Source organism: Fukomys damarensis, unplaced genomic scaffold (assembly GCF_012274545.1).
Source record: "Fukomys damarensis isolate Sample0158 unplaced genomic scaffold, DMR_v1.0_HiC HiC_scaffold_29, whole genome shotgun sequence".
Lineage (NCBI taxonomy): Eukaryota > Metazoa > Chordata > Mammalia > Rodentia > Bathyergidae > Fukomys > Fukomys damarensis.
The window spans coordinates 34745710-34767256 of record NW_022900941.1 but is presented as its reverse complement, the minus strand read 5'-3'; the positions used below and the strand labels follow the sequence as shown (position 1 = coordinate 34767256).

Genomic DNA, 21547 nt, shown 5'->3' with positions numbered 1-21547 from the left:
ATGTTTTGAGGCAAAGTTTGCATCTCATAGAAATATAGTAAGAACAAATAAGTGTCACACACACACACACACACACAGAAGACAGAGAAAGAAAAAGAAGAGAGAGAGAAGGAAGGAGAGAGAGAAGGAGAGAGACAGAATGGGAGAAAGAGTGGGAGAGGGAGAGGGAGACAGAGATGGAGAGGGAGAGGGAGAGGGTGAGGGAGAGGACAAAAAAATGTATACACACTTCAGCAGGTCACCTTACTTACAATGTCTGGAAGCTAATGGCCACCACTTTGAGCACCTCTCATAATTGTAGAGGCCAAAGGTAACTTGTATTAATCTCATAATATCTCAGTAAATTTTGCATTAAAATAGTTATACAATTTTATTATATTGTATTTTGGAGGACTCTGTGTGTGTATACACACACACACACACACACACACACACACACACACATATATATACACACACACATATATACATATATATAAATATATATATGGAGAGAGAGAGACAGAGAGAAATGAAAGACAGATGAATAGGAAGTAGGGAGAAATTTATATAATTCCCCAAATTACACATTTTATAGTTTTTAAAATATTTTAATACATATGATAATTTGTTTTATTTATACTACTGGTTTATATTAGTTTATGGAAAAGAAGGTTTTACATTATCACTTTGTTTCTATTTTGTGAGAATCTGCTTTATGTTTTTAACTACTTTGAAGATAACCATACAAAGGGTATTATTATTTTCTTATAATTTTATTGTAAAATTTTATTTTTATAAAACAAAAAATGAAAACTAGTATCCTTATTAAATAAGTAAACTAAATTTTAATTATAACAATCTATAAGTGTAAGCTTGTAGATATTTTTCAATCTACATTTTTCTAGATTGAAATAAAGATTATACCAGTTAATGCAGTTTCCACTTTGACTAGATTAAGAGACTTCTGGAGAGTTGATTGGATCATGGAGTGCTGTACTCATTCATGGATAAATCCACTGAGTTCTTAGCTAAATGTGTTGCAGGAGGATGGGCCTAGGAGGAGACAGGTCACTGGGAGTGTGTCTCCAGAGGGTATATCCTTAGCCAGTCCTCCTTCCCTGAGGGTTTTCCCAGTCCCCATGAACTAAGCAACTTTACTCCATCCATACTGTACTTCCACCATGATGTTCCTGACTTGGAGCCCGTCAACAGTGAGCTGAAACTTCTCAAAGGGTGAGCTATAATAAACCTTCATCTTTGGGTATCAGGTACTTGTTCTAAGAAATAAGCAAGATGACTTATACAAACATCAGGAAGAGAATATTCCAAGGAAGGAATTACATATTTTAGTGATTTCTAGCACAAAGAACTTTTAAATATTTTTAAGGGAGTGAAATTTTCTTTTTTAAAATTTTAACTTCACATAAATTTTTTAACATTAGTGTCTTTTTCCAGAGTCCTTTATGATGCCTAATTTCTGTCTATAGTTGATTTAATCCAAAAGATAGAGATGAAAGTGACATTACTATATCCGAATGAGACTTCCATTTAAAGCCATAACCATAATAAAATCCAGCCCTTCAAAGCAGAGCACCAATATTTTTGCCACTGTATTATGTTATCTGCAGTATTATCTCTCACTGCACCAAAAGAATTAATGTAACAGATCTATAAGCAAATATGTGTGGTGCTTCCAAAAACTATAAAACAAAACAACAAATGATAATGATTCTGATAATATTGGATATATTTCTAGAAAAATATTTTGGCATTATTTGCACAATCTAATCCTATAAAAAAACATGGGGCATTTTGGTGACAACACAATACTTTCTATTCATTTTTCTGTGGAGAAAATTATAACATTTGAACAAAGAAAAAATCCTTCCTTTTTATAGACCAAGACAGTCACACCCTGATACAGGGACACAAAGGAAGAAGCACAGGTGTGATACTCATTCTGCAACCTACAACGGTCTGTATCACAAAATAAAAACACTCATAACCTAGGATATGATATAAAAGACAATTCAATGGACATGAATAAACAGCCAACATTCAGATTTTGGTGTAAATAAATACTTTCCACCTATTAAATGTGACATTACAAACCAGTAATGAGGAAACATGTTTCAATGTATGTCACAGTCAAATACCAACAAGTCAAAATACATTCTCATTATTACACTAACATAAAATAAACATGGATCAAATCATTCCAGGTGAAAAAACTAGAAAATGAAAGTCAAATATTTAAAATTAGAAACAACAGATTGCAAGTATGTTTGAAATAAAATGGGATTATAGTGAGATAAGAATTATCTTAAACTGAGGATGGGTTTGAAAGATCAATAGGTTTCCTAGGAAATAACTGACACTACAAAATACAGGGTCAAGGATATAGTTCAAAGGTGCCACATCTGCCTGGCAGGCTCAAGGTCCTGAGTTAGATCCCTGGTACCAGGTGAAGAAATGAGAGACAGAGAGAGAGAGACAGAGAGAGAGAGAGAGAGAGAGAGAGAGAGAAGAAAATATCAAATACATTTATACTTTTAGAATTTAAATCCAATTACCAAGACACTAGCCTAAGCTTATGATCAGTACATTTTCAAATATCACTTCATAGAAATATACTAATAGTGGTAAAAAAAATTGGAAACAATGAAAAATGTTGTGAAAACTATGGTATAAACATAGGCCAAGATAGTATATGGACTTTGAAACCATGTTTTGAAAGAATATCTCATGCAGGACAGAACATTGATTATACAGATTGAAAAAATTACAACTTAAATTACGTTTTAGAATGAGGCCAATTTCTAGATGGGCTACCAAGAAATTTTTCTTCTATATCCTTATTTGTATCTCAAATTTCCTTTAATGAATATTTATTCATATTATTATCAGAAAAACTTCTATTTAAAATAATTCAATAAATTAGGATATATTTTAATAGTCCTTCAAATTAAATGCCTTTAGTCAATAATAACTAAATATTTTAGGTTACTTAACAAATTTTCCACTAATTACATATAACATGGTATGAATCTAGAAAGTATGCTCCAATATTTATAATTAAATAATTCATATAAATAATAGAAAGTTTATAGGAGTATACTGAAAAAATTAAAGGAAAATTATATTACTATTCTTAAAATTTATGTCTTTCTTATTTTAAGAAACAAATGTTTCTGGAACAACTTTGCTTTTATTTTTGGAAAAGTACTATGAATCTCCTCACATGGTCCTCAAAACTGAACTCCAATCTTAAAAGATAAAACTATATAACTTCTAGGAAAAATACAGGAGAAAACCATTCGTGGTTATAGTGCAGACAAAAAATTTCTTAGAATACAAAAAGAAGCATAAATTAAAACTCTCTCCTTCAGTGGCATAATTAAAAATGCAAAACCAACAGATAAAAAGTGGGCATAAAATAAATCATAAAGCAAGACTAGCCAAGAAAACACATTAAATAGTACTACTCAATAGTAATCAAGAAATGGAAATTAAAATCGCAATGGTATACCATTACAAACTCACTAAACAGGCTAAAATTTAACACACTAGCTATGAAATGTTGGCAAGTATGCCATGCAACCAGATCTCTCTTATGTTGCTGATGGTAATAGAAAATAGTCTAACAACTTGGGAAAACAGACTGGCAGTGTTTCACAAAATTAAACATACACTTAGCATATGACTCAGCACTTCTGCTTCTTGGTATTTTCCCGAAGAGTTGTAAAAACATATGTCCACACAAAGATGTGTATGAGGACAGCAGCTTTAATCACAGTAGCAATAAGTAAAAAGACTGAAATAACTTAAATGTCCTCCAACATATAACAGCGTGAACAAATGTGTAGCTTACCCATGTGCTATGATCTGAATGCATCCTTCAAATCCCATTGTTGAAAACTTGTAGGGAAGTGGACCTTTTGAAATAAATTTATGTCATGAAGATAGAGCTGGCACTGATGTTTTCATGCTGCTAAACAAAGGTCTTATGAAAGTGAATTCTCTCCCTTCTACTTTTTTTTTTTTTTTAATCCTCATGAAACAAACAGGACACAAACAGCCCACCTGCCCTGAGGACAAAACAGCAAGGTGGCATCTTGGAATCCAAACTTAATGTTCTGGTACCTTGACTATGGACTTCTAGGCCTCCAAAATTGTGAGGGGAAAATTTCTGCTCTTTATAAATTACCCAGTCTCAAATATTCTGCTGTGGCAACACAAAAACGATTAAGGCACCATACAGAAGAATATGTCTCAGCAACAGAATCATTGAAAACTCCATCACCTTGATTAGTATAAAAAAGTTATGCTAAAAAATAAGAGCTGATGAGAGCACATTTAACTTGGTTAGATTTTCTAAAATAGGCAAAACTAGCAAATAATCATAAAAATCAGGTAAATGATTGTTTGCAACAGAGAAACTGACTGCACAGTGGTATGACATTTGTTGTGGGGAAGGATCAGGGCTATGAAGTTGAATCTGGAATTCACCTGTCAAAACTCATCAAACTGCACATTTAAATTGGACCATTTCAATACACCCTTCATTAAAGTTGACTCAAAAAATAATATTCCTTTATTATTCACAAGGCTATACATATATGGAGCATTACACCAGACTTATTCTACAGTTAAAGCACCTTACTCTCAGTAATAATCCTTTTTATACTGGATTTTTCATTTTTAAAGCTTTTCAGTATTAATTTTTTGTGTTAGTTTCAGTTGTTTCCATTTTTCTGTTTTTTACAGATGAATCAAATATACCACCACCCATGTTTTTTAGAGTCACTCAATGTAACTCTCATGAGTATTCCTGCTGTGTCCTATGTGTATCGATTCATTCCACATATTCCACGATATCCTTGTTCCATCAGAAGCTTTCTTCACTGATAGAACTACTAAAATGTCAATATGCTGGATTTTTCTAAACTTCTGTATCACACAGACAGTATATACAATACAACATAAGGCAGACTACAAGGGGGAATAGATAGTTCCCAGGCTATAAATTTGCCAATTTTAACTGTAAATAAAATTTTGTGGTTCAATAAAATATTTTTAAATATTCAAAGTTTGATATCTGGGTATAATCTAAATAACTGTTAGAGAATACTTTTGGTGTTGGGGTGTAGCTCAGTGATGGAGCATTTGCCTGGCATGAACAAGGCCCTAAATTCAATACCATGAACCCCAGAAACAAATACATAAAAGTCAACATTTAAAAAAACAAAGCCAACTTTACCATAATGATTTATTGATTTCTAGTTTTTAAATCATTAACATAAACTCTGTGATCCTAAAAACACTTACAAAGTGTCAAGCTGATTACAGATTTATTCCTTATTCACATAATTAGAGGGTTTACTGTTGGATGATAAGGATAAAAATGGAAAAAACAAGTAAAAATTGCACCTTGGCCAGATGTCTCTGCTACAGCATAGCCCTTGGTGGGACAATGGTTCCCAGTTGGTAGAGATAAGGTTTGTCATTCCCATCAATTTTTGCTGGACTATTTGAATAGTTTCATTCTGCTCTCTCTATTCAGTCAATTCCAGTCTTTACAAAATTGAAAATTATATTTTACCTTCAAAGGACAGATAGTATCGTATTGATTTATTAATTTTGATTTCACATATTCCCTGTCCTCCTGATAGCACTGAGATACTGATATTTCACTCACAGAATTCTAAATTCCTTTCTCCCTTACTGAACGTGAAAAGAACACATCATTTTTATCTTTCTATCCTGAGCTTTAACACAAACCAGCATTCAGTATTTATCAAATGAGATATTTCAACTCATTTAATAATAAACAAAAATTTTGAGTAATTACTTAAGGCTTTATTGAATCATAATTAATACACAAAATGCACATGTTATATATATTTTGATGAATTTGGCTTTGATGACTTATAGAAATAATTTCTATGATTTTACAAGAAGGAATTCTTTCTTCTTGCTAATTAATTTGTGAAGTGAAAATGTTAAATGACTCTATAGCCTGTTTAATTTCCATTAATTTGACTAGTTTTAATTAATGTAAAAACTAAGTCTTACTTAAAGAGAAAACTATATTAGTGATACTGTCATGCATATATCATTGTATTCTGTACACTTTCTTTTCTTGAATTCTTCAATAACTCTACTTTTAGAAAACAAGTTCATTTCATTCTCCAGTACTGTAGGTCCTTTCAAAATCTCTTATCCTAGATTTCACCTAAAATCTGGAAATTTATTTTATGCACGATACTACAATCAATTAATTTCCTGATTTCTTATATCCTTATCTATGGAAAGGCAATGGTGTTCTCCTGGAACTTTATTACCTCTTGTGATCCCTTCACATTCAATTTTCACATTTCCACATAACTTCTATATTTCAAGGTACTTGAACTCTCACAGTAGTTTATTTGATTTCTGTCCTACAGCAGCTACCACTTTCTGTTTTGTAATCTAATTCTTTATGTGTGCACCATGTCTCCACTACACTGTGATTTTTGAAGACAGATGATTAAAATCTTTACATTACATACAACACAGACCAGTACTATTACTGAAATAAATGAATAAAATATTGGTTTCAATTATTCTTATTAATCTTTGAAAAATAGCACTACTTTGCTACTGCTTTCAATTTTTAACTATCTTTTCTAAAACTTCAAAGGCTCAGTCCTAAAGGTCACTGCTAAGAAAAACTGCAACCTAAATTAATCAGTGTTCTGCAGAGACTTAATAAGTGCACAATTGCTAAAGTCTTAAATAAAACAAGGTGAGCCTAACACCTTATACTATATTAAATTAGATGTCTTTTACCTAAAGTTAGTGGCCATCTCCTTCAGTGTCCTCTAGAAGCATCCATGTTTCTATAAATATTTCATAAGTAGTACACAAATGCTATGATTATAGTTTTCTTTGAAGGAATCCAGACACACCTGAGTGAGGGACACAGAAAATTCTACTGGTTCAAAGTATGGGTATAACAATCTGACAAACTAGGATGCATATCTGTGGTTATCTCTAACCTACTTTTGCAATTCAGAGTAATTTAATTAACTTTTCTATATCTCAGCTTCTTGTAAATAAATGTGTATAAATGGGTACCTACCCTAATGTGAAAATTAATTGAAATGAAATATGTATAAAGCAACTAGCACATAAATTTAATAACATTCATTATTATAATTTATTTTTATTCTTGACATTGATGTGGTTATGTGAACTGTCAAAGGGATCATTGAGCTGTGGACATGAGTAATATCAAAGGTGAAAATTTTAGGAGGCCTATTAATTTCTAAATACTACTCATAGAACTCATTGACAATTAGCAAGGAACTATTTGCTTTTAATTCAAGTTGACTTGTTTGCATGCCCCACATTTTATGAGACTATTAATATTATTACCTGAAAGTTTCAGTGGTTGCCATAAATTATTGGTGCAATTCTGGTAAGGACAATTCATTTTAATCAAATCACATTTTTCTATGTATCCCACAAAAAATTGAAGCAATATATTGTTCTAAGACAGGGTCAATTTGCTGTTAGTTTTAATGCATTAATTTTCTAGTCTTTGGCTTCTCCTCACACACAATAATTCTCCCCTGAAGCACCAAAGATTAATCAAACAAAAATCAACAAACATTGGCCATCTAATAAATGCTCTCATCCCTGTGAAGAGATCATTTAGAAAGCAACAGAAGAAAGAATCAGAGAGAGCAAGACTACCTGTTCCCCTAGATTTATAAGAAGGAACCATTTTGTTTTCCTGGCAGGACAAAGGGAAACACAGCAGTACTGACTGAGCTAATAGGTCAAGAGTAGCACTAATTTTCTTAATGTCCCCTAATGCAGATCAGTATGGGAAGTTGTGAAAAACACAAGAAGACACAAGTAATTGTGCAGAACCTGAAGATGTTAAAGCCATGATGGCTGTTTCATAAAGATCTTTACAAAGATGTCTGGCTAAGGTTTACACATCATACTGGGCAGGATGATCTAGAAGGTCTAGGAGACTGTAAGAATAAAAGTGAAATATTCAGTTCAAGTTTTCAGAATATGTACCTTTGTAGCAGTATCTGAATAAAAACAGAACTTGAATTCCAACATAATCTGGCATTTATAGATGACAGAGTCCTATATTCAATGGAAAGTTAAATAAATCTTGTTCTATTGGTTGTTAAAATCCTGACAATCCCCTTAGCCTTACTCTTTCTCTTTTTCCTCATATGTAAAATAAACCAATGTTTACTTCATGGATTATCTTGTAAGAATGAATTATGTTAACATTTGTAAACCTTCAGAGTTATGGTGCTTACAGTTGTATTATTATCAATATTGGCTAATGTATTTACTGTAAATTTCTTTGATATTTTTTCTTCAAAAGTAACTTTCATTTCATTTCTTATGCATTATGTTTAAAATTCAAGATAAATGTAAGGGAAGTTAGATTTCCTTCCCCTCTAGACTACTGAAACCTCACGATTTTTTCTCAATTTCCATGGCTTTTGCATTGTGCAGATTTAAACCATGACAAGTGAAAAGTACTCATAAAAAACTGCACCTGGACTGAACATGCACCGATCTTTTTCTGTAATTTTTCCCCAAGCAATATAGTAGAACAACTATTTACAGTGACAGCGTTAGGTACTATGAGTAATTTAGAGTATATGAAGAATTATGTGGATTATGTACAACCATTTGATTATTTTATATGAAGAGCTTGTACATTTGCTAATTTTAGTATCCATAAATGGAGATTTTGGGGAATCAAGGATTTTGAGGAATGAATAAATACATACATATATCCTTTCTGCCCTTTGTGATGCTACAAAGCCCCTCTACGGTTTCTAAGGAGCTTCCTTCCTATTAAGTCATTTCTGTATTACCCTTGTTCATCTCAATTCATATATTATCTGTGAATTGATCAAAAGTATATAAATACTAAAATAGTTCACTTTTCATAGTTTTACTGAAAAAGGCAAGAAATATTTAACCATTCAGTTGAGGTCTAGCATGAGATTTAAAAGAATCACTTTATACTCATTTTGTGCAACAGAGGACAACTGAGGTGCAGATAGACTTCTTTTCCTGCCCGTGGTCACAGGCTATTTAAGATCCAGTGGGGCACTGTGCTCATGCACACTTGCCATGAGACTTCAAATGTCCCCAGAGTGTTTGGGCATACAGCGCAACATCACTGGGATCTTTAATTCTCTCAAATGTTTGTTCCAACCCTTCTAACCTGGGAGCAGTGCCATTTAGTAGTCCATAGGATGCCAAAGTTAGAAATGACCTTTAGAACATATTTATTCTAGGTGACACCATGACAGCATTGAAAGAGCTAGCATGTTATACTGCCCTCACCTAACAAGAACTTTTACAAAATTATACAAAATTTTATAAAAACTTCAGTTACAAAATGCAGACTCTTAGAAAACAAAACAAGAAAAAAATCTACCTGGGTCTGTATCTAATATTGGAACAAGTCTATATGCATGTATAAAGTCACTGAAATCATCTCTTTTTATATATTCAATAGTTGATGTGGAAAATGATAATGCTGTCTCAGTGACAAAGATTTCAATATATTCTACAGACTCTGATAACAAAGATAAAATAAAATCAATTCTAGAAAAATGGTCACAAAAATAATTGCTTTTTAAATTTGATAGTTAGAATTGAATAATATAGCCTACTTCCTACCAAATAATTTCATTTGATAGCCTAACAGGGGTCTCAAAATCAACATGCGCAGAATAAACGTACTGTCCATCCTCCTCAAATGATCTCCTACATTTAGCTCTCTCTTCAAAAACCAGACCATACAGTGTCCTATAAGAAATATAGGACTTGTCCTTGACACTTCCATGTGTTGTCCTGTCAAGAACCCAATTTTTACTCTTGGATCTTAAATGCCTCTTTCTTTACCTATTTCTCCCTTACCTCCTGCCACAATTACTACTACTACTACTACTACTACTACTACTACTACTACTACTACTACAGCAAGTAACACACAGAATCCATGGACTGCTGGTCCAGCCCCTTACCCCCAGCACCATAAGCACAGAAGCTCTTTTCCAATTCATTCTCTACACAGTACCCACAGTGACCCTTCCATAACACAAATGTAAACACGTTTCTTATACTTTTAAACCTACGCAATGGCTTCATGCTTTTTTAATCTATTCAGTGATTCTTATTCTTTAATTTAATCATCCATAAAAAAGACACATCATACACATATCCAAAACAAATTAGAACTCCAGTAATGCTACTGTCAGTCAAAATGCACACATCTATCTCCAAGCTGCATTCACTCCATGCACCTACAGATACGTATCATCAGTCCCATACTCACAATTAGCTAAATATGCTTGCTTATAAAGTTTTGTATCTGTGTATATTCTTATAATAGATATGTTTAAACTTTAGTTGTTTTTCATTTCAAGCAGTATTATGTTATACATGACCTCTGAGAGACATAACTTTTATACTTACTATGATTTCATGAAGACTCACTCATGTTGATGAAAGTGTCTGCAGTCCATTTATTTTTACAACTATATGATAATTTCTTGTTTTGATGTACTGATATCCATTCATCAAATTCTCCACTGATGGGCACATAAGGTTGCTTTAAATTTTATTTTTGTGAATACAGATGCTATAAACATATTGTATATGTAAAAGAAATCTGTGTAGGTATATAACTATGAGTGCTGAATCATACATGAATGCTTAGGTTTCAGGAATGTTCAAACTTTTATTTGAAATTATCATAAAAATAAAGATAAAGCAACACTAACAATTAGTAATATCAGCCTTTTTATTTGTTGCTAACCCAATGGAAATCAATGATATGTCATTAAAGCCTTGATATGTTTTTCCCTGATTATAATTCAATTTTTTTTTTTTTTTTTTTTGGTACGGGGGATTGAACCTGGGTCTTTGCGCTTGCAAGGCAGGCCACTAAACTGCTGAGCTAAATCCCTGGCCCTCAATTGTTATTTTTTCATAAGTGTATTTGTTATATGTGTCTCTCTAATAAGTATCCACTCAGCTTTAATTTTCATTTTTTCTGTTAAGTTACATATGCTTTTTATATTAATAATAGGAAAACTATATATATATAATTAATGTATATAAACATTATTTATATATACTTGTCAGGTATGTGTTGAGTATCTTCCACAATTTGTCACTTCTCTTTTTTTAAAGGTATATTTAAATAAATAAACTTTTTCAATTTCAATATTGCAAAATTAATACTTTCTTTTATGGACAATATGCTCTGTTTTGCTTAGAACTTGTCCTTATTGCAAGATCTTATAGATACCTAATTTTATCCAACTAACATTTAATGTTGTTTTGATATTTGAATCTATACTACATTCAAAATTTGTATTGGCTGGTTATAAATGTTAACATTGTATTTTTCCACATGGAATACTATTTTATTCCAAATTTCATTAATTGAACAGCCCCTTTTCTACAGATCTGCCATATCTGAACTGTGATATACTGCACACACATGCAAACATCTATATGTAAGATCCAACTCTCTCTCCGAACAATTTGCTCTGCTGTGCCTTTGTGTTAATACCCCAGTCTTACTCTACATTTTAAAATGTGACTTAAGTAGTCAAATCTTCACTTTGTATTGTCTCCTTTAGAAGTATACTGGGGATACCTCTGGAATCTTTACTATTTCCTAAAAGTTTTAGTATTTTCTTCTTTAGTTGTTTCCTACAATTGTGGTGAAGACCTCAACTAAATGCCACATCCTCTGTTAAGTTTTATCTAATACTCTGGATCAAGCTTGCTCTCTTTAACATATCCTCCATCTCAATCCTAATATCTATTATGTTTTATAATCATTTCTAACTTTCTTTATTTTTTATTGAATTTATATAATTTAAATGAATATCTATCAAGAATGTCATATATAATGGTGCTCCCATAAGGTTTTATCAACGAATAAGGCCGTATGAGTCTTAGTTTGTATAAGCATACTCTATCATATCTAATACAATGATAAAACAGCATAACAGAACATTTCCCAGAATAAACAAGCCCCATCATTAAATGATGTATGAGTGTGTATGCAGTTAGAGAGAGAGAAATATTTTATTATTGACAATAAACTCTATTACAGGTAGGAACTTAGTTCCTGCATATCCCAAACAGCACAAACCTCAGAGAGCTCAGTGATTTATGTCCCACAGACTTAGCACATAGTAAACACTTGAAAATAAATGAATGAAAATATCTCAAAAATTAATTCATAGTATATGGTAATATTTGTTACTGAAAAATTATATAAAATTAAGAAATGTAAGGGATCTTAGAAACCAGCTAACCCAAAACAGAAAGATCAAATCTTTTTAAATCAAAACCAGTGTTTTTGTAGATTTAGAAAAAAAAGTCAGTCAAGTGCACTTTCTACAAGATCATCTGCTTGTAAATAAAATTTTCAATATATACCACAAATTCCTAAAGTACTATTTTGAAGTAATAGAACATAAAATTTAAATCCTCAAGTATATTTTCTATTTTTTAAGACTAATAATATTAATGTACAAAATTGAAGTGCAAAGAGCTGACTCTGTGCCTCTCCCAAATTCATGTGGTGAAGTCCTAACCTGCACAGGAAGTATAGCTTTGAGCGGAGATTAGGTCATGAAAGTAGAGTCCTCATGAATAGGACTGATATCCTTATAACAATGTCACAAAGAGGTTGCCTCAACTACTCAGCCCCATGAAATTAGTAAGAAGATAGATTTTTATGAGGAATGGGCCCTTCTCAGACAGCGCATCTGCCCATGCTTTAATCTTGGACATCCTAGCATTCAGAAGTATGAAAAATATACTTTTGTTTTAAATAAGCCAACTACTCTAGAGTATGTCACTGTAGCAGTATAAATGGACTACGGCAGCAAGTCTCACAAATAAAAACAAAAGAGTTTAATTTCACAAATTAAGTATAAGAAAAATATTTTAGTCTTGCATCGTTAAATTTCACATTTTGACATTTAAGATTGAGTATTATGGAATCAAATCAACAAAACTTTACTATTCTTTATGGAAAACACTGTCGTAGTTTTGCTGACTCAGGTTATAATTTTTTTGTGACAAGTCTAGATGTCTCTGTTCAACAAATGAAAAAGTGGTCATTCCAAACTGCTGTGATTCATCAAAACACATTTCCATTTTCAGCCAAGCAGCAGCTCACCTGACTCCAGCAAAGAGGCCGAGAAGGCTGATTTATTCTGGGGTTTAAACTAAAGATCAGCAAGTCAAACTATGCTAATTTTTCAAAACTAAGGAACTCATAAAGTTATCCTCTCTGAATAATTGTAGAATAAAGGCACAAAAATGCATACAAACTACCTAAAAAGATCTGTAATCTATCACTTCCCAAGTACTTTCTATCAGTGAGAGGGTTAGACATATTTTGAAATGAGAAAGATTTTTAGAATTTCTCCAACAGAGCAAGAATATTTTTGAAAACACAAGTTGTTAAAAACACTTTCTTAGCAAAAAATCAGATTTCTGAAATGCTCTCGTATGTTTTCCCTAAGTCTCACATGATTGGCTAGCATCAAGGCACTCCCACATATTAGAGCAGAGGTGGCAAACCTATGGCACGCTGCTGTGGTGGGCTGTTTGTGCCTTTGAAATTTCTAAAAGATTCACCATCACTGTATTGTTCTGACTAATAAAGAACTGCAAAGTTATCTATGACATCAAAAGCATATTAAACTCATTAAATAAATGAAATCTCAATTTGGTAATTTAGATTCACTTATGCAAACACTTCAAACACTTCAACTGCAGCTCGATTACAGTTTATCTTTTGTTGTATTTATGCAGAAAACATTTATTAAGCATGAAATTCTTATTAGTTCAATGAGAACAAAACTAATTTGAGCACCCTTAAGTGTATTAGAAATACTCATTTATATTCAGAAATATAAATATATTTATACAACTTGAAGTCCACAAAAATGGAAGCATAAAGAAAAATTTTGAAATCATTTGCAGAAAATGAATCTATATGCCTTTATCTGAATAATCATTTGTACCCATTTTATTTTTTTAGAAATAATTGCTATTATTGAAAGGGTTCCTTTAAAAATAACTGCGCTAGACACAGAGGAGCCTGGCAGCCACTTGCAACCCTCTAATAGGCCTGGCCCCTTCAACCCAGTGTCACAGAGAAGCCCAGCTCCATGGGTACCAATACAGCAGTGTTCATCCCCCCACCACCTCTCCAGGAAAAAGAGAAAGAAGGCCTCTGTGAGGTTCCTAGATGAAAATTGAAGCCCACTGGAAAAGTGAAGAAAATCTGCAATAAAAGCACACCACACCACCATAGTTGGTAAGTCAGAGGAACCAGCAACTCATATCGGAACCTGGTCTAACTCCAGGGGAAAAACAGCTGGAATCTGAAGGAGAATCTTAAAGAGTTCAACCCAGCAGGAGGTCAGAGATCTCAACTTGGGCCTTGCAGGCAAAAATCAGCATGAAGGTGAAGGGACAATTGCTGGCTTGCTGAGACTAATCAGTATAGACTTGCCCACTCCTGCCCACACTGTCTATTGAGTCAACAGAGGCATATCCTGAAGGAAAGCATCTGTTTCTATTTATTTTCAAAGTAATGGTTTTCACTCATCTTTAATCATTTAAAATATTTTTATCTATCCTTTTCTTTTCTCAATTTTTCCTTTTTAATCTTCTTTTGCTTATCTTCTTCTCTATCTCTCCCACCTTGCTCTCCATTACTCTCCATTTTTGTTTCTGTTACTATTCCAATTTATTTTCTTTCTTTTCCCTTTCTTCTTTTTTTCCTTCTCTCAATTTCCATTAGTTTTAAAAGAAAGTGATTAAAGTCTCTAGCCTCCCTATTACTATTAATTTGTTCTGTTCTTGGGAATATTTTGTTTTGTCTTCTCTTCTCTTAAACAGCTCCCTAGAGTTTGTGTGATCTTCCTCTATCCTCTGACCTCACTTTTAAACTTTCTCTATCTTATCTATCCCTCCCTCCCCAACTCCTTCTAAATCCCCATCCTGAAAACTAAAGTTGCTATATAGAAGAGTTTATTCACTATAAACATATTTTGGGCTTTTTTTATTTATTTAGGCCTCTATTTTTATTTCATTCACATGGTTAAAAGTGATAGATTAATAACTACCACAAATTGTCATTTTCTAAGCTGTGCTTGATGCTATCATGTTGCTCATTGTATCACTTGGGCTAAGGTGTTGTGACTGATGTAATCAGTTGTCCTCCCTGGTGTAATGAAAATGAGTTTGCCTCAGACACATTGGAGACTCAAAACCTAAAGACAAGCTATATCTGGAAGATTGAAGTATTAACCCAGGAATTAAGCCAAGGACAGTAGCAATGACAAAAATAGAAACAAGAAGGCATTTAAACAAGACAAAAAGACAGATTTCTACCCCACCAAAGGTAAACTCAGGGGGAAAATGAGGTGGAAAATTCTGACAATCAACAATCAGGACATCCTGAAATGACAGCACAAGAAGAAAAAAAAAAAACACAAATAAATGAGGCTCTAGAAAATTCAAAACACAAATAATTACCCAGATAACCACAGAGATGGTGAGAATAATAAAAGACATGATTAGAGACTCTAGAAAAGAAACAGATTTTTTAAAAGATGAGCTCAGGACCATGATGGAAACCATGAATGACCAGCATAGGAAAGAAGCAGAATTCATGAAACAGATTCAAATAGATTTCAAGGGCATTAAAGACTTTATAGAAAGCATTCACAGCAGGATGAACAAATGAGAAGGTAGAATTTCAGACAGAGAAGATAGGATTTCAGTGACCATGAAAAGAGAGATCTCTTAAAAACAGTAAGTAACTATGAGAATTCAATCCAACAATTCTTAGACGATGCAAAGAAGAATACTATAAGACTGATAGGAATACATGAAGTAGCAGAAGAAAGTACAAATGAAATAAAAAACACTGTTCACAGAATTAATGACAGCAAACTTCCCAAAGAGAGGGGAAGAATTTGACATACAGATACAGGAGACATATAGGACTCCAACTAGCCATAATTAAAAAAAAAAAAAAATCTGCACCTAGACATATAATAATCAAGATCCTGGAAACCCAACAGAAGAACAAAATACTACAAGCAGTTAGAGAAAAGAAACAAATCATATACAAAGGAAAGTCCATCAGAGTCACACCAGACTTTTCAACAAAAAGAACTGAGTTAAAGTGACTTTACAATATACTTGAAATTATCTTCTGCTCTTAACATAATGCTAGCAATCTACTGGCCCACAGGCTGAACCGGTCATAAATGTGTTTTGTTTTAACAAATGCTTTTTTAAGTCATTTGGGGAATCTTTATGGGTAGTATATGCTGATCAGTTTGCTAAATCCCCACTAGTTCCAGCTTAGTAGTTTTTCCCTTTCATGTTATGTGTTTGGTTTCTAAATACTTGTGGCTTTTAGCAAGCCAAATTTTAAATGCTGCCCAATCCAATGTACATAGGAAACAAGAAAACAATTAAGATATGTTACATACATGCACCACCTCTGAACAAGTAATGTATTCAATATGCACTTCAAACATGTATTAAAAATAAATTTTAAAGAATTTGTTCATTTTATGCAATAGCAGAACATTAGAATTTTTAGGATTGAAAGTATCTTAGAAGTTAGCTAACTCTGCTTATTTCTCCTAACAGACACCTAAGGTCAAGAAAGTAAAGTAGATTCTCCATGGTTACATGTATATTAACAGTTCTGCCAAAATGCTCATCCAATTCAATAGGCATAAAATTTTCTTATTTTGATGTTTCATGTTTTGTCAAGCTTCTCTACAGGGTTCCTAAGTACTTACCCCTCAGTGCGGGTAGCAGTGATCGCTCCTTTTTGTCATCACACTTGTTACATTCACTGAAGTACAGGAGTAGGAAGACATCGACAAGAACCCACATCAGTGAAGTGGCCAGAACCACCTTGCAGTAAACAAATCTCCTCATGTCTTTTCTTGATTTCTAGCTAACACACAAACTGAAGACAAATGCTACCATGATAAATCCAAGCCACAGAAGAGAACGCCAAGATAAGAGCAGTATGCATCCCACTGCATTAAAAAAAGAAAGAAAGAAAAAGAAATGTTATTATTGTACAAATTTTTGTTGACTGGTTGGCTGGCTAAATAACTGCTTGCTTTCTTTTCATACAGGAAGTACAACACAAAACACGGTATTTCATTTACTCTAAAATGATAGCATTCATATTTTCAAATCCAAAATTAAAAGCTCAAATGAAAACTGTTATCTAGACAGGGGGCTAAAATTCTATCACTTGGTATTAAATATGTGTATACTCTGCTAGGCTTTTGACCAACTATTTCATTTCTTCAAATTTGATTGTCTTTACCTTATATTCGATGACATTCTACATAACACTATGTAGTTGAACACCACAGTTCTAAATTTACGCTGATCGAATTCTTATGTTTCATTTCTTCAAATTTTATTGTCTTTACCTTATATTCTATGATGACATTCTACATAACACTATGTAGTTGAATTCCACAGTTCTAAATTTACCCTGATAGAATTCTTCTGTCTAGCCAATATTATGTAAAGATAAATCATTCTGGAATACAATTTACTAACATGGTTAAGACCTGGCCTCTACAAACAGGCAAGTGTAGGCCTCTTCACGAGCTAGCACTGAGAGACTTCATAAGCCTCAATTTTCTCATCTGTGAGATAAAGATAACAATGTCAAACATAAAATTTTGCTTTGAAGATTAAACATGATCATGCTTACAAAGCATCTTAAAGAACACACAGTTAAAGCATAAAACAAAGAAATGATTCTCTGATTCTAAAATAGAGGAGTTACAATACATAAATCAGTACTTATTCAACTTTAAAAGACCATCTAGTCTACATAGAAGGAAACCATACCAGATGTGTGTTTCAGACTACATGCCATGTATCCAACAACTTATCAGAAGTAAAATAAAAAATGCATGAGTTAAGTAACTTAAGGAAGAATTCTATAAAGCATTACAAACATATGTATGCAATTCTTGAGATATACACAATAGAGAATTAATATCATGAACATATTATTATTTATAATACTTTGAGCAATAACTACATGGATAACTAGCTCCTATGGACACAATAAATAAATCAGACCATAAATACTTGGATATCATTTGCTACATTTAAAATTCTATCAACTAAGGCACAAATAATTTATCTAAATAAGTGTCATTGTTGTAACAGAGTTATTGGTGGGAAGCATTTAAATATAAAGACACTGGAAATATTTCATAAATATTTGTGTCAAAATTAAATAAAAAGTGGGCCGGGGATTTAGCTCAGCGGTTCGGTAGCCTGCCTTGCAAGCACAAGGGCCCGAGTTCAATCCCCAGTACCAAAAATAAATAAATAAATAAATAGTATAATTTGCTACAGCAAAAGCTCTTTAATACCAGCTGATTGGTATTATGATGCAGCAGAAATGTTGCCTGTTATAACTGCTACATTTCATATCAAGAATGTCCCCCAAAGGATTCATGCACTAAGTGGTGGGGCTTTTGGAAGAGGACTGGATCATAGGGACACTACAGCTGATTTGCCATTAGCAAGTGGGGTCTGGTCAGAAGAGACAGGTCACTGTGGGCATGACTCTGGAAGCATATCTCCCTTCCTGGCTTCTCCCTTCTTATTCTGGGTCTTGACTGCCATGACATGAGCAGATTTCCTACATTCAGGCCCTTTTACCATGCTGAATCTATGTTTAAGCATGCTTAACATAGATTAAAACTTCTGAAACTCTGAACTATAAACATTTGTGAACTATAAATTTCTCCTCCTTTAAGTTTCAGGTATCAGGTATTGTGTTTCAGTGAAGAGGAAAATAACTAAGATTTTGCTACATGGAGGTGTCATCGCTATGAGTGTTATTGACTCTATAATTTAAAAGGAAGCCTTAGTAGTATCTAAAATGTATCAATAAAAATATTTTTAAAAGGCCTTTTGGGACTGGTTTAAAGGAGGAATTTAGAGAAATTTGGAGGTGCAAGCTAGAGAAACTCTAGAATGCTATAAGCTGAACTTGATGGGAGATTTTGGTTGATACTCAGACTAGAATGCTGATGAAAATGCAGGCAGTAAAGACCAGGCTCAGAGGTTTCATTTAGCAAGAAAACTCCACTAACAGCTAGATTCAAGACAATGTATGTTATGTTCTTGAAGAAAATGTGTGTACATTTTGCTTATGCTTGAGACTGCGGGAGACTGTAAAGACAGTGGACTTATAAGATGATAGAGAAAATTTCAAAGCAGCTCAATCTTGAGACTGTGGCACAGGTACAACAGGTAGATTTTAGTCAAAACTATACTGAGAATAAAGCAAATATCACAGATGAGTGATTTAAAATGTTTTCAGGTTCACCAGAAAGTAAGCTACTGTAAGGTTCAGACCTGAAAAATTTTGGCAGAGGAAAACTAGGTCACTGAGAATATTAGCATTAAAAAGAGCAAAGTAGTTAACATCAAAACAACAGGAAGGAGGGCTTAAGTACATCCCTAGAACCTACAAGATCCCATCCTTTCCAGACTGTTACAAAAGTGAAAGACTTTCCTTTGAGAAGAGAACAACAGGGCACATCCTGCTCAAGAAGGACCACATAGGGAACTTGTTCTCAGGGACTTCACTCATATTGCTCAGCAATACAGACATTTGAAGTCCTCTGCAGCCATGATCCAAGGGGGCCAAACTACTGCTTGAGCTAATGGCAGGCTCTGGTATCATCCATGTAGTATTAGTGTTTTTGGACATGTAAAACACAAGGTATGTGGGGCCAAGGAGGCTTTCACCAGATTTTAGAAGACCTGGGAGGTCAATGAGTGTGTCCCTGAAAAGGTGGTGCATGAAGGTATGACAGTAAAGCCAAAAGTTCATTGAAGACACCAGGATATTAGAGAAGCCAGAAACATGGAATATCTGCTGAGGAAAGCCACCAGCAATGAGCAGAGCTAACCTAAGGGAGAGGAATTGAGAACTGTAGCCATTAATGTCATAGGTCTGGGGATTCCAAACCATTTGGGGCTCATATCTTCACCATTTTCCCTGGGTTCTGGTCACAGAAATGCATGATGCAATGATAGCCCACTTAGGCAATGGCCTTGCTTTAGTACCATTAGTTTCTATCCTGCTACTCCTCCCTTGTGAAATGGGAATATTTATCCTATGCCACTGTATATTGGCAATGCTTAACTTCCTTTTTGATTTTCATCAACTTACAATAAAGAGTTTCTTTCAGTCTCAGAGGAGATGTTGAACTTGGAATTTCCAGCAATGCTAAAACTGTTTAGATTTTGGTGACTTTTAGAGATGGACTAATTACATTATGCATAAAGGGACATACATATAAGTCTTTTGAGGTCCTGGGTTACATAGCACAGTTTACATCATGAATATTCCCCCAAAGTCTCTTGTGCTCAAAAAAGTAGGACTTTTGGAAGAAGACTGGACCATGTGGGCACTATAGGTGACTTGCTTTTAGGAGGTAGGTTCTTGTCAGAGAATAGTATTACTCGGGTTATGACCTCAAAGGGTATATATCTCCCTTCTTAGCTCCTTCATTCTTTTTCTGCTTCTTGACCTCAAAGGCATGAGCATCTTTCCTCCTCCATACCATTTCTGTGTTTCAGCCTGTCAAATATGAACTGAGACTGTGAGCCACAGTAAACTCTCTTCCTTTAAACTGAGAGTGTCAGACATTGCATCCTAGTGACCAGGAAGATAACTAAGAAAATAATCAACCCAAACTAGTAACAAATTTGAATTCAAAATTCACATAAAGTGACAATTTAAAATAATTACTATAACAAACAGTCTATTTCCAATAACTACATATAACTTACATTTAGTTTGTATGTTTGTTTGTTTGTTTGGTACTGGGGATCAAACTCAGGGCTTTGTGCTTGCAAGGCAGGCATGGAGTCACTGAGCTAAATCCCTGACCTAACTTAATGTTTTTTGTTTTTGTTTTTGTTTTTGTTTTGTTTTCCAGTTCTGGGAATAAAACTCAGGGCCTTGCACTTTCCAGGAAGGCACAGCACTACTGAGCTACGTCCCTGGCAACTTACATTTAGTTAGGATATGCAAATGTACAAATCCAAAGAATATTTGACATGTGAGGCTGTTTTGTTCATTTTTTTGTAAAGGTAGCCCACTAACTACCTAGTTTGTTTAATTTCCTCTTCATTTTTCTATAAAAATGATAGCTAAGTACTGGAATTCAGCCTATAACCCGATGACAAGTAAAGGCTTTTCCCACATTTATTTCCTGTTACATTGTCATCCTTTTTGAAAATTGAGACATGAAACAACTATCAAATTTTCTGCCTTTCTTTGGTACTGAGATAGAACACATCACTTCAGTTTACTGTATGAAAAACAGTCCAACGGAAAACTATATATAACACCAATGGTTACTGAATCCCACCCCCCACAGAC

General features: G+C 33.6%; 1 protein-coding gene across 1 annotated transcript in view; it reads right to left on the bottom strand.

The window, feature by feature from the left end:
* Window positions 1–21547, bottom strand: part of Galnt13 (polypeptide N-acetylgalactosaminyltransferase 13) — a 487818-nt gene that overhangs the window by 401411 nt on the left and 64860 nt on the right. Inside the window, exon 3 of the mRNA XM_010639279.2 lies at window positions 16893–17138. Coding sequence (XP_010637581.1) covers window positions 16893–17034 — 142 coding nt within the window. The 5' untranslated portion in view covers window positions 17035–17138. The remainder of the gene's footprint in view (window positions 1–16892; window positions 17139–21547) is intronic.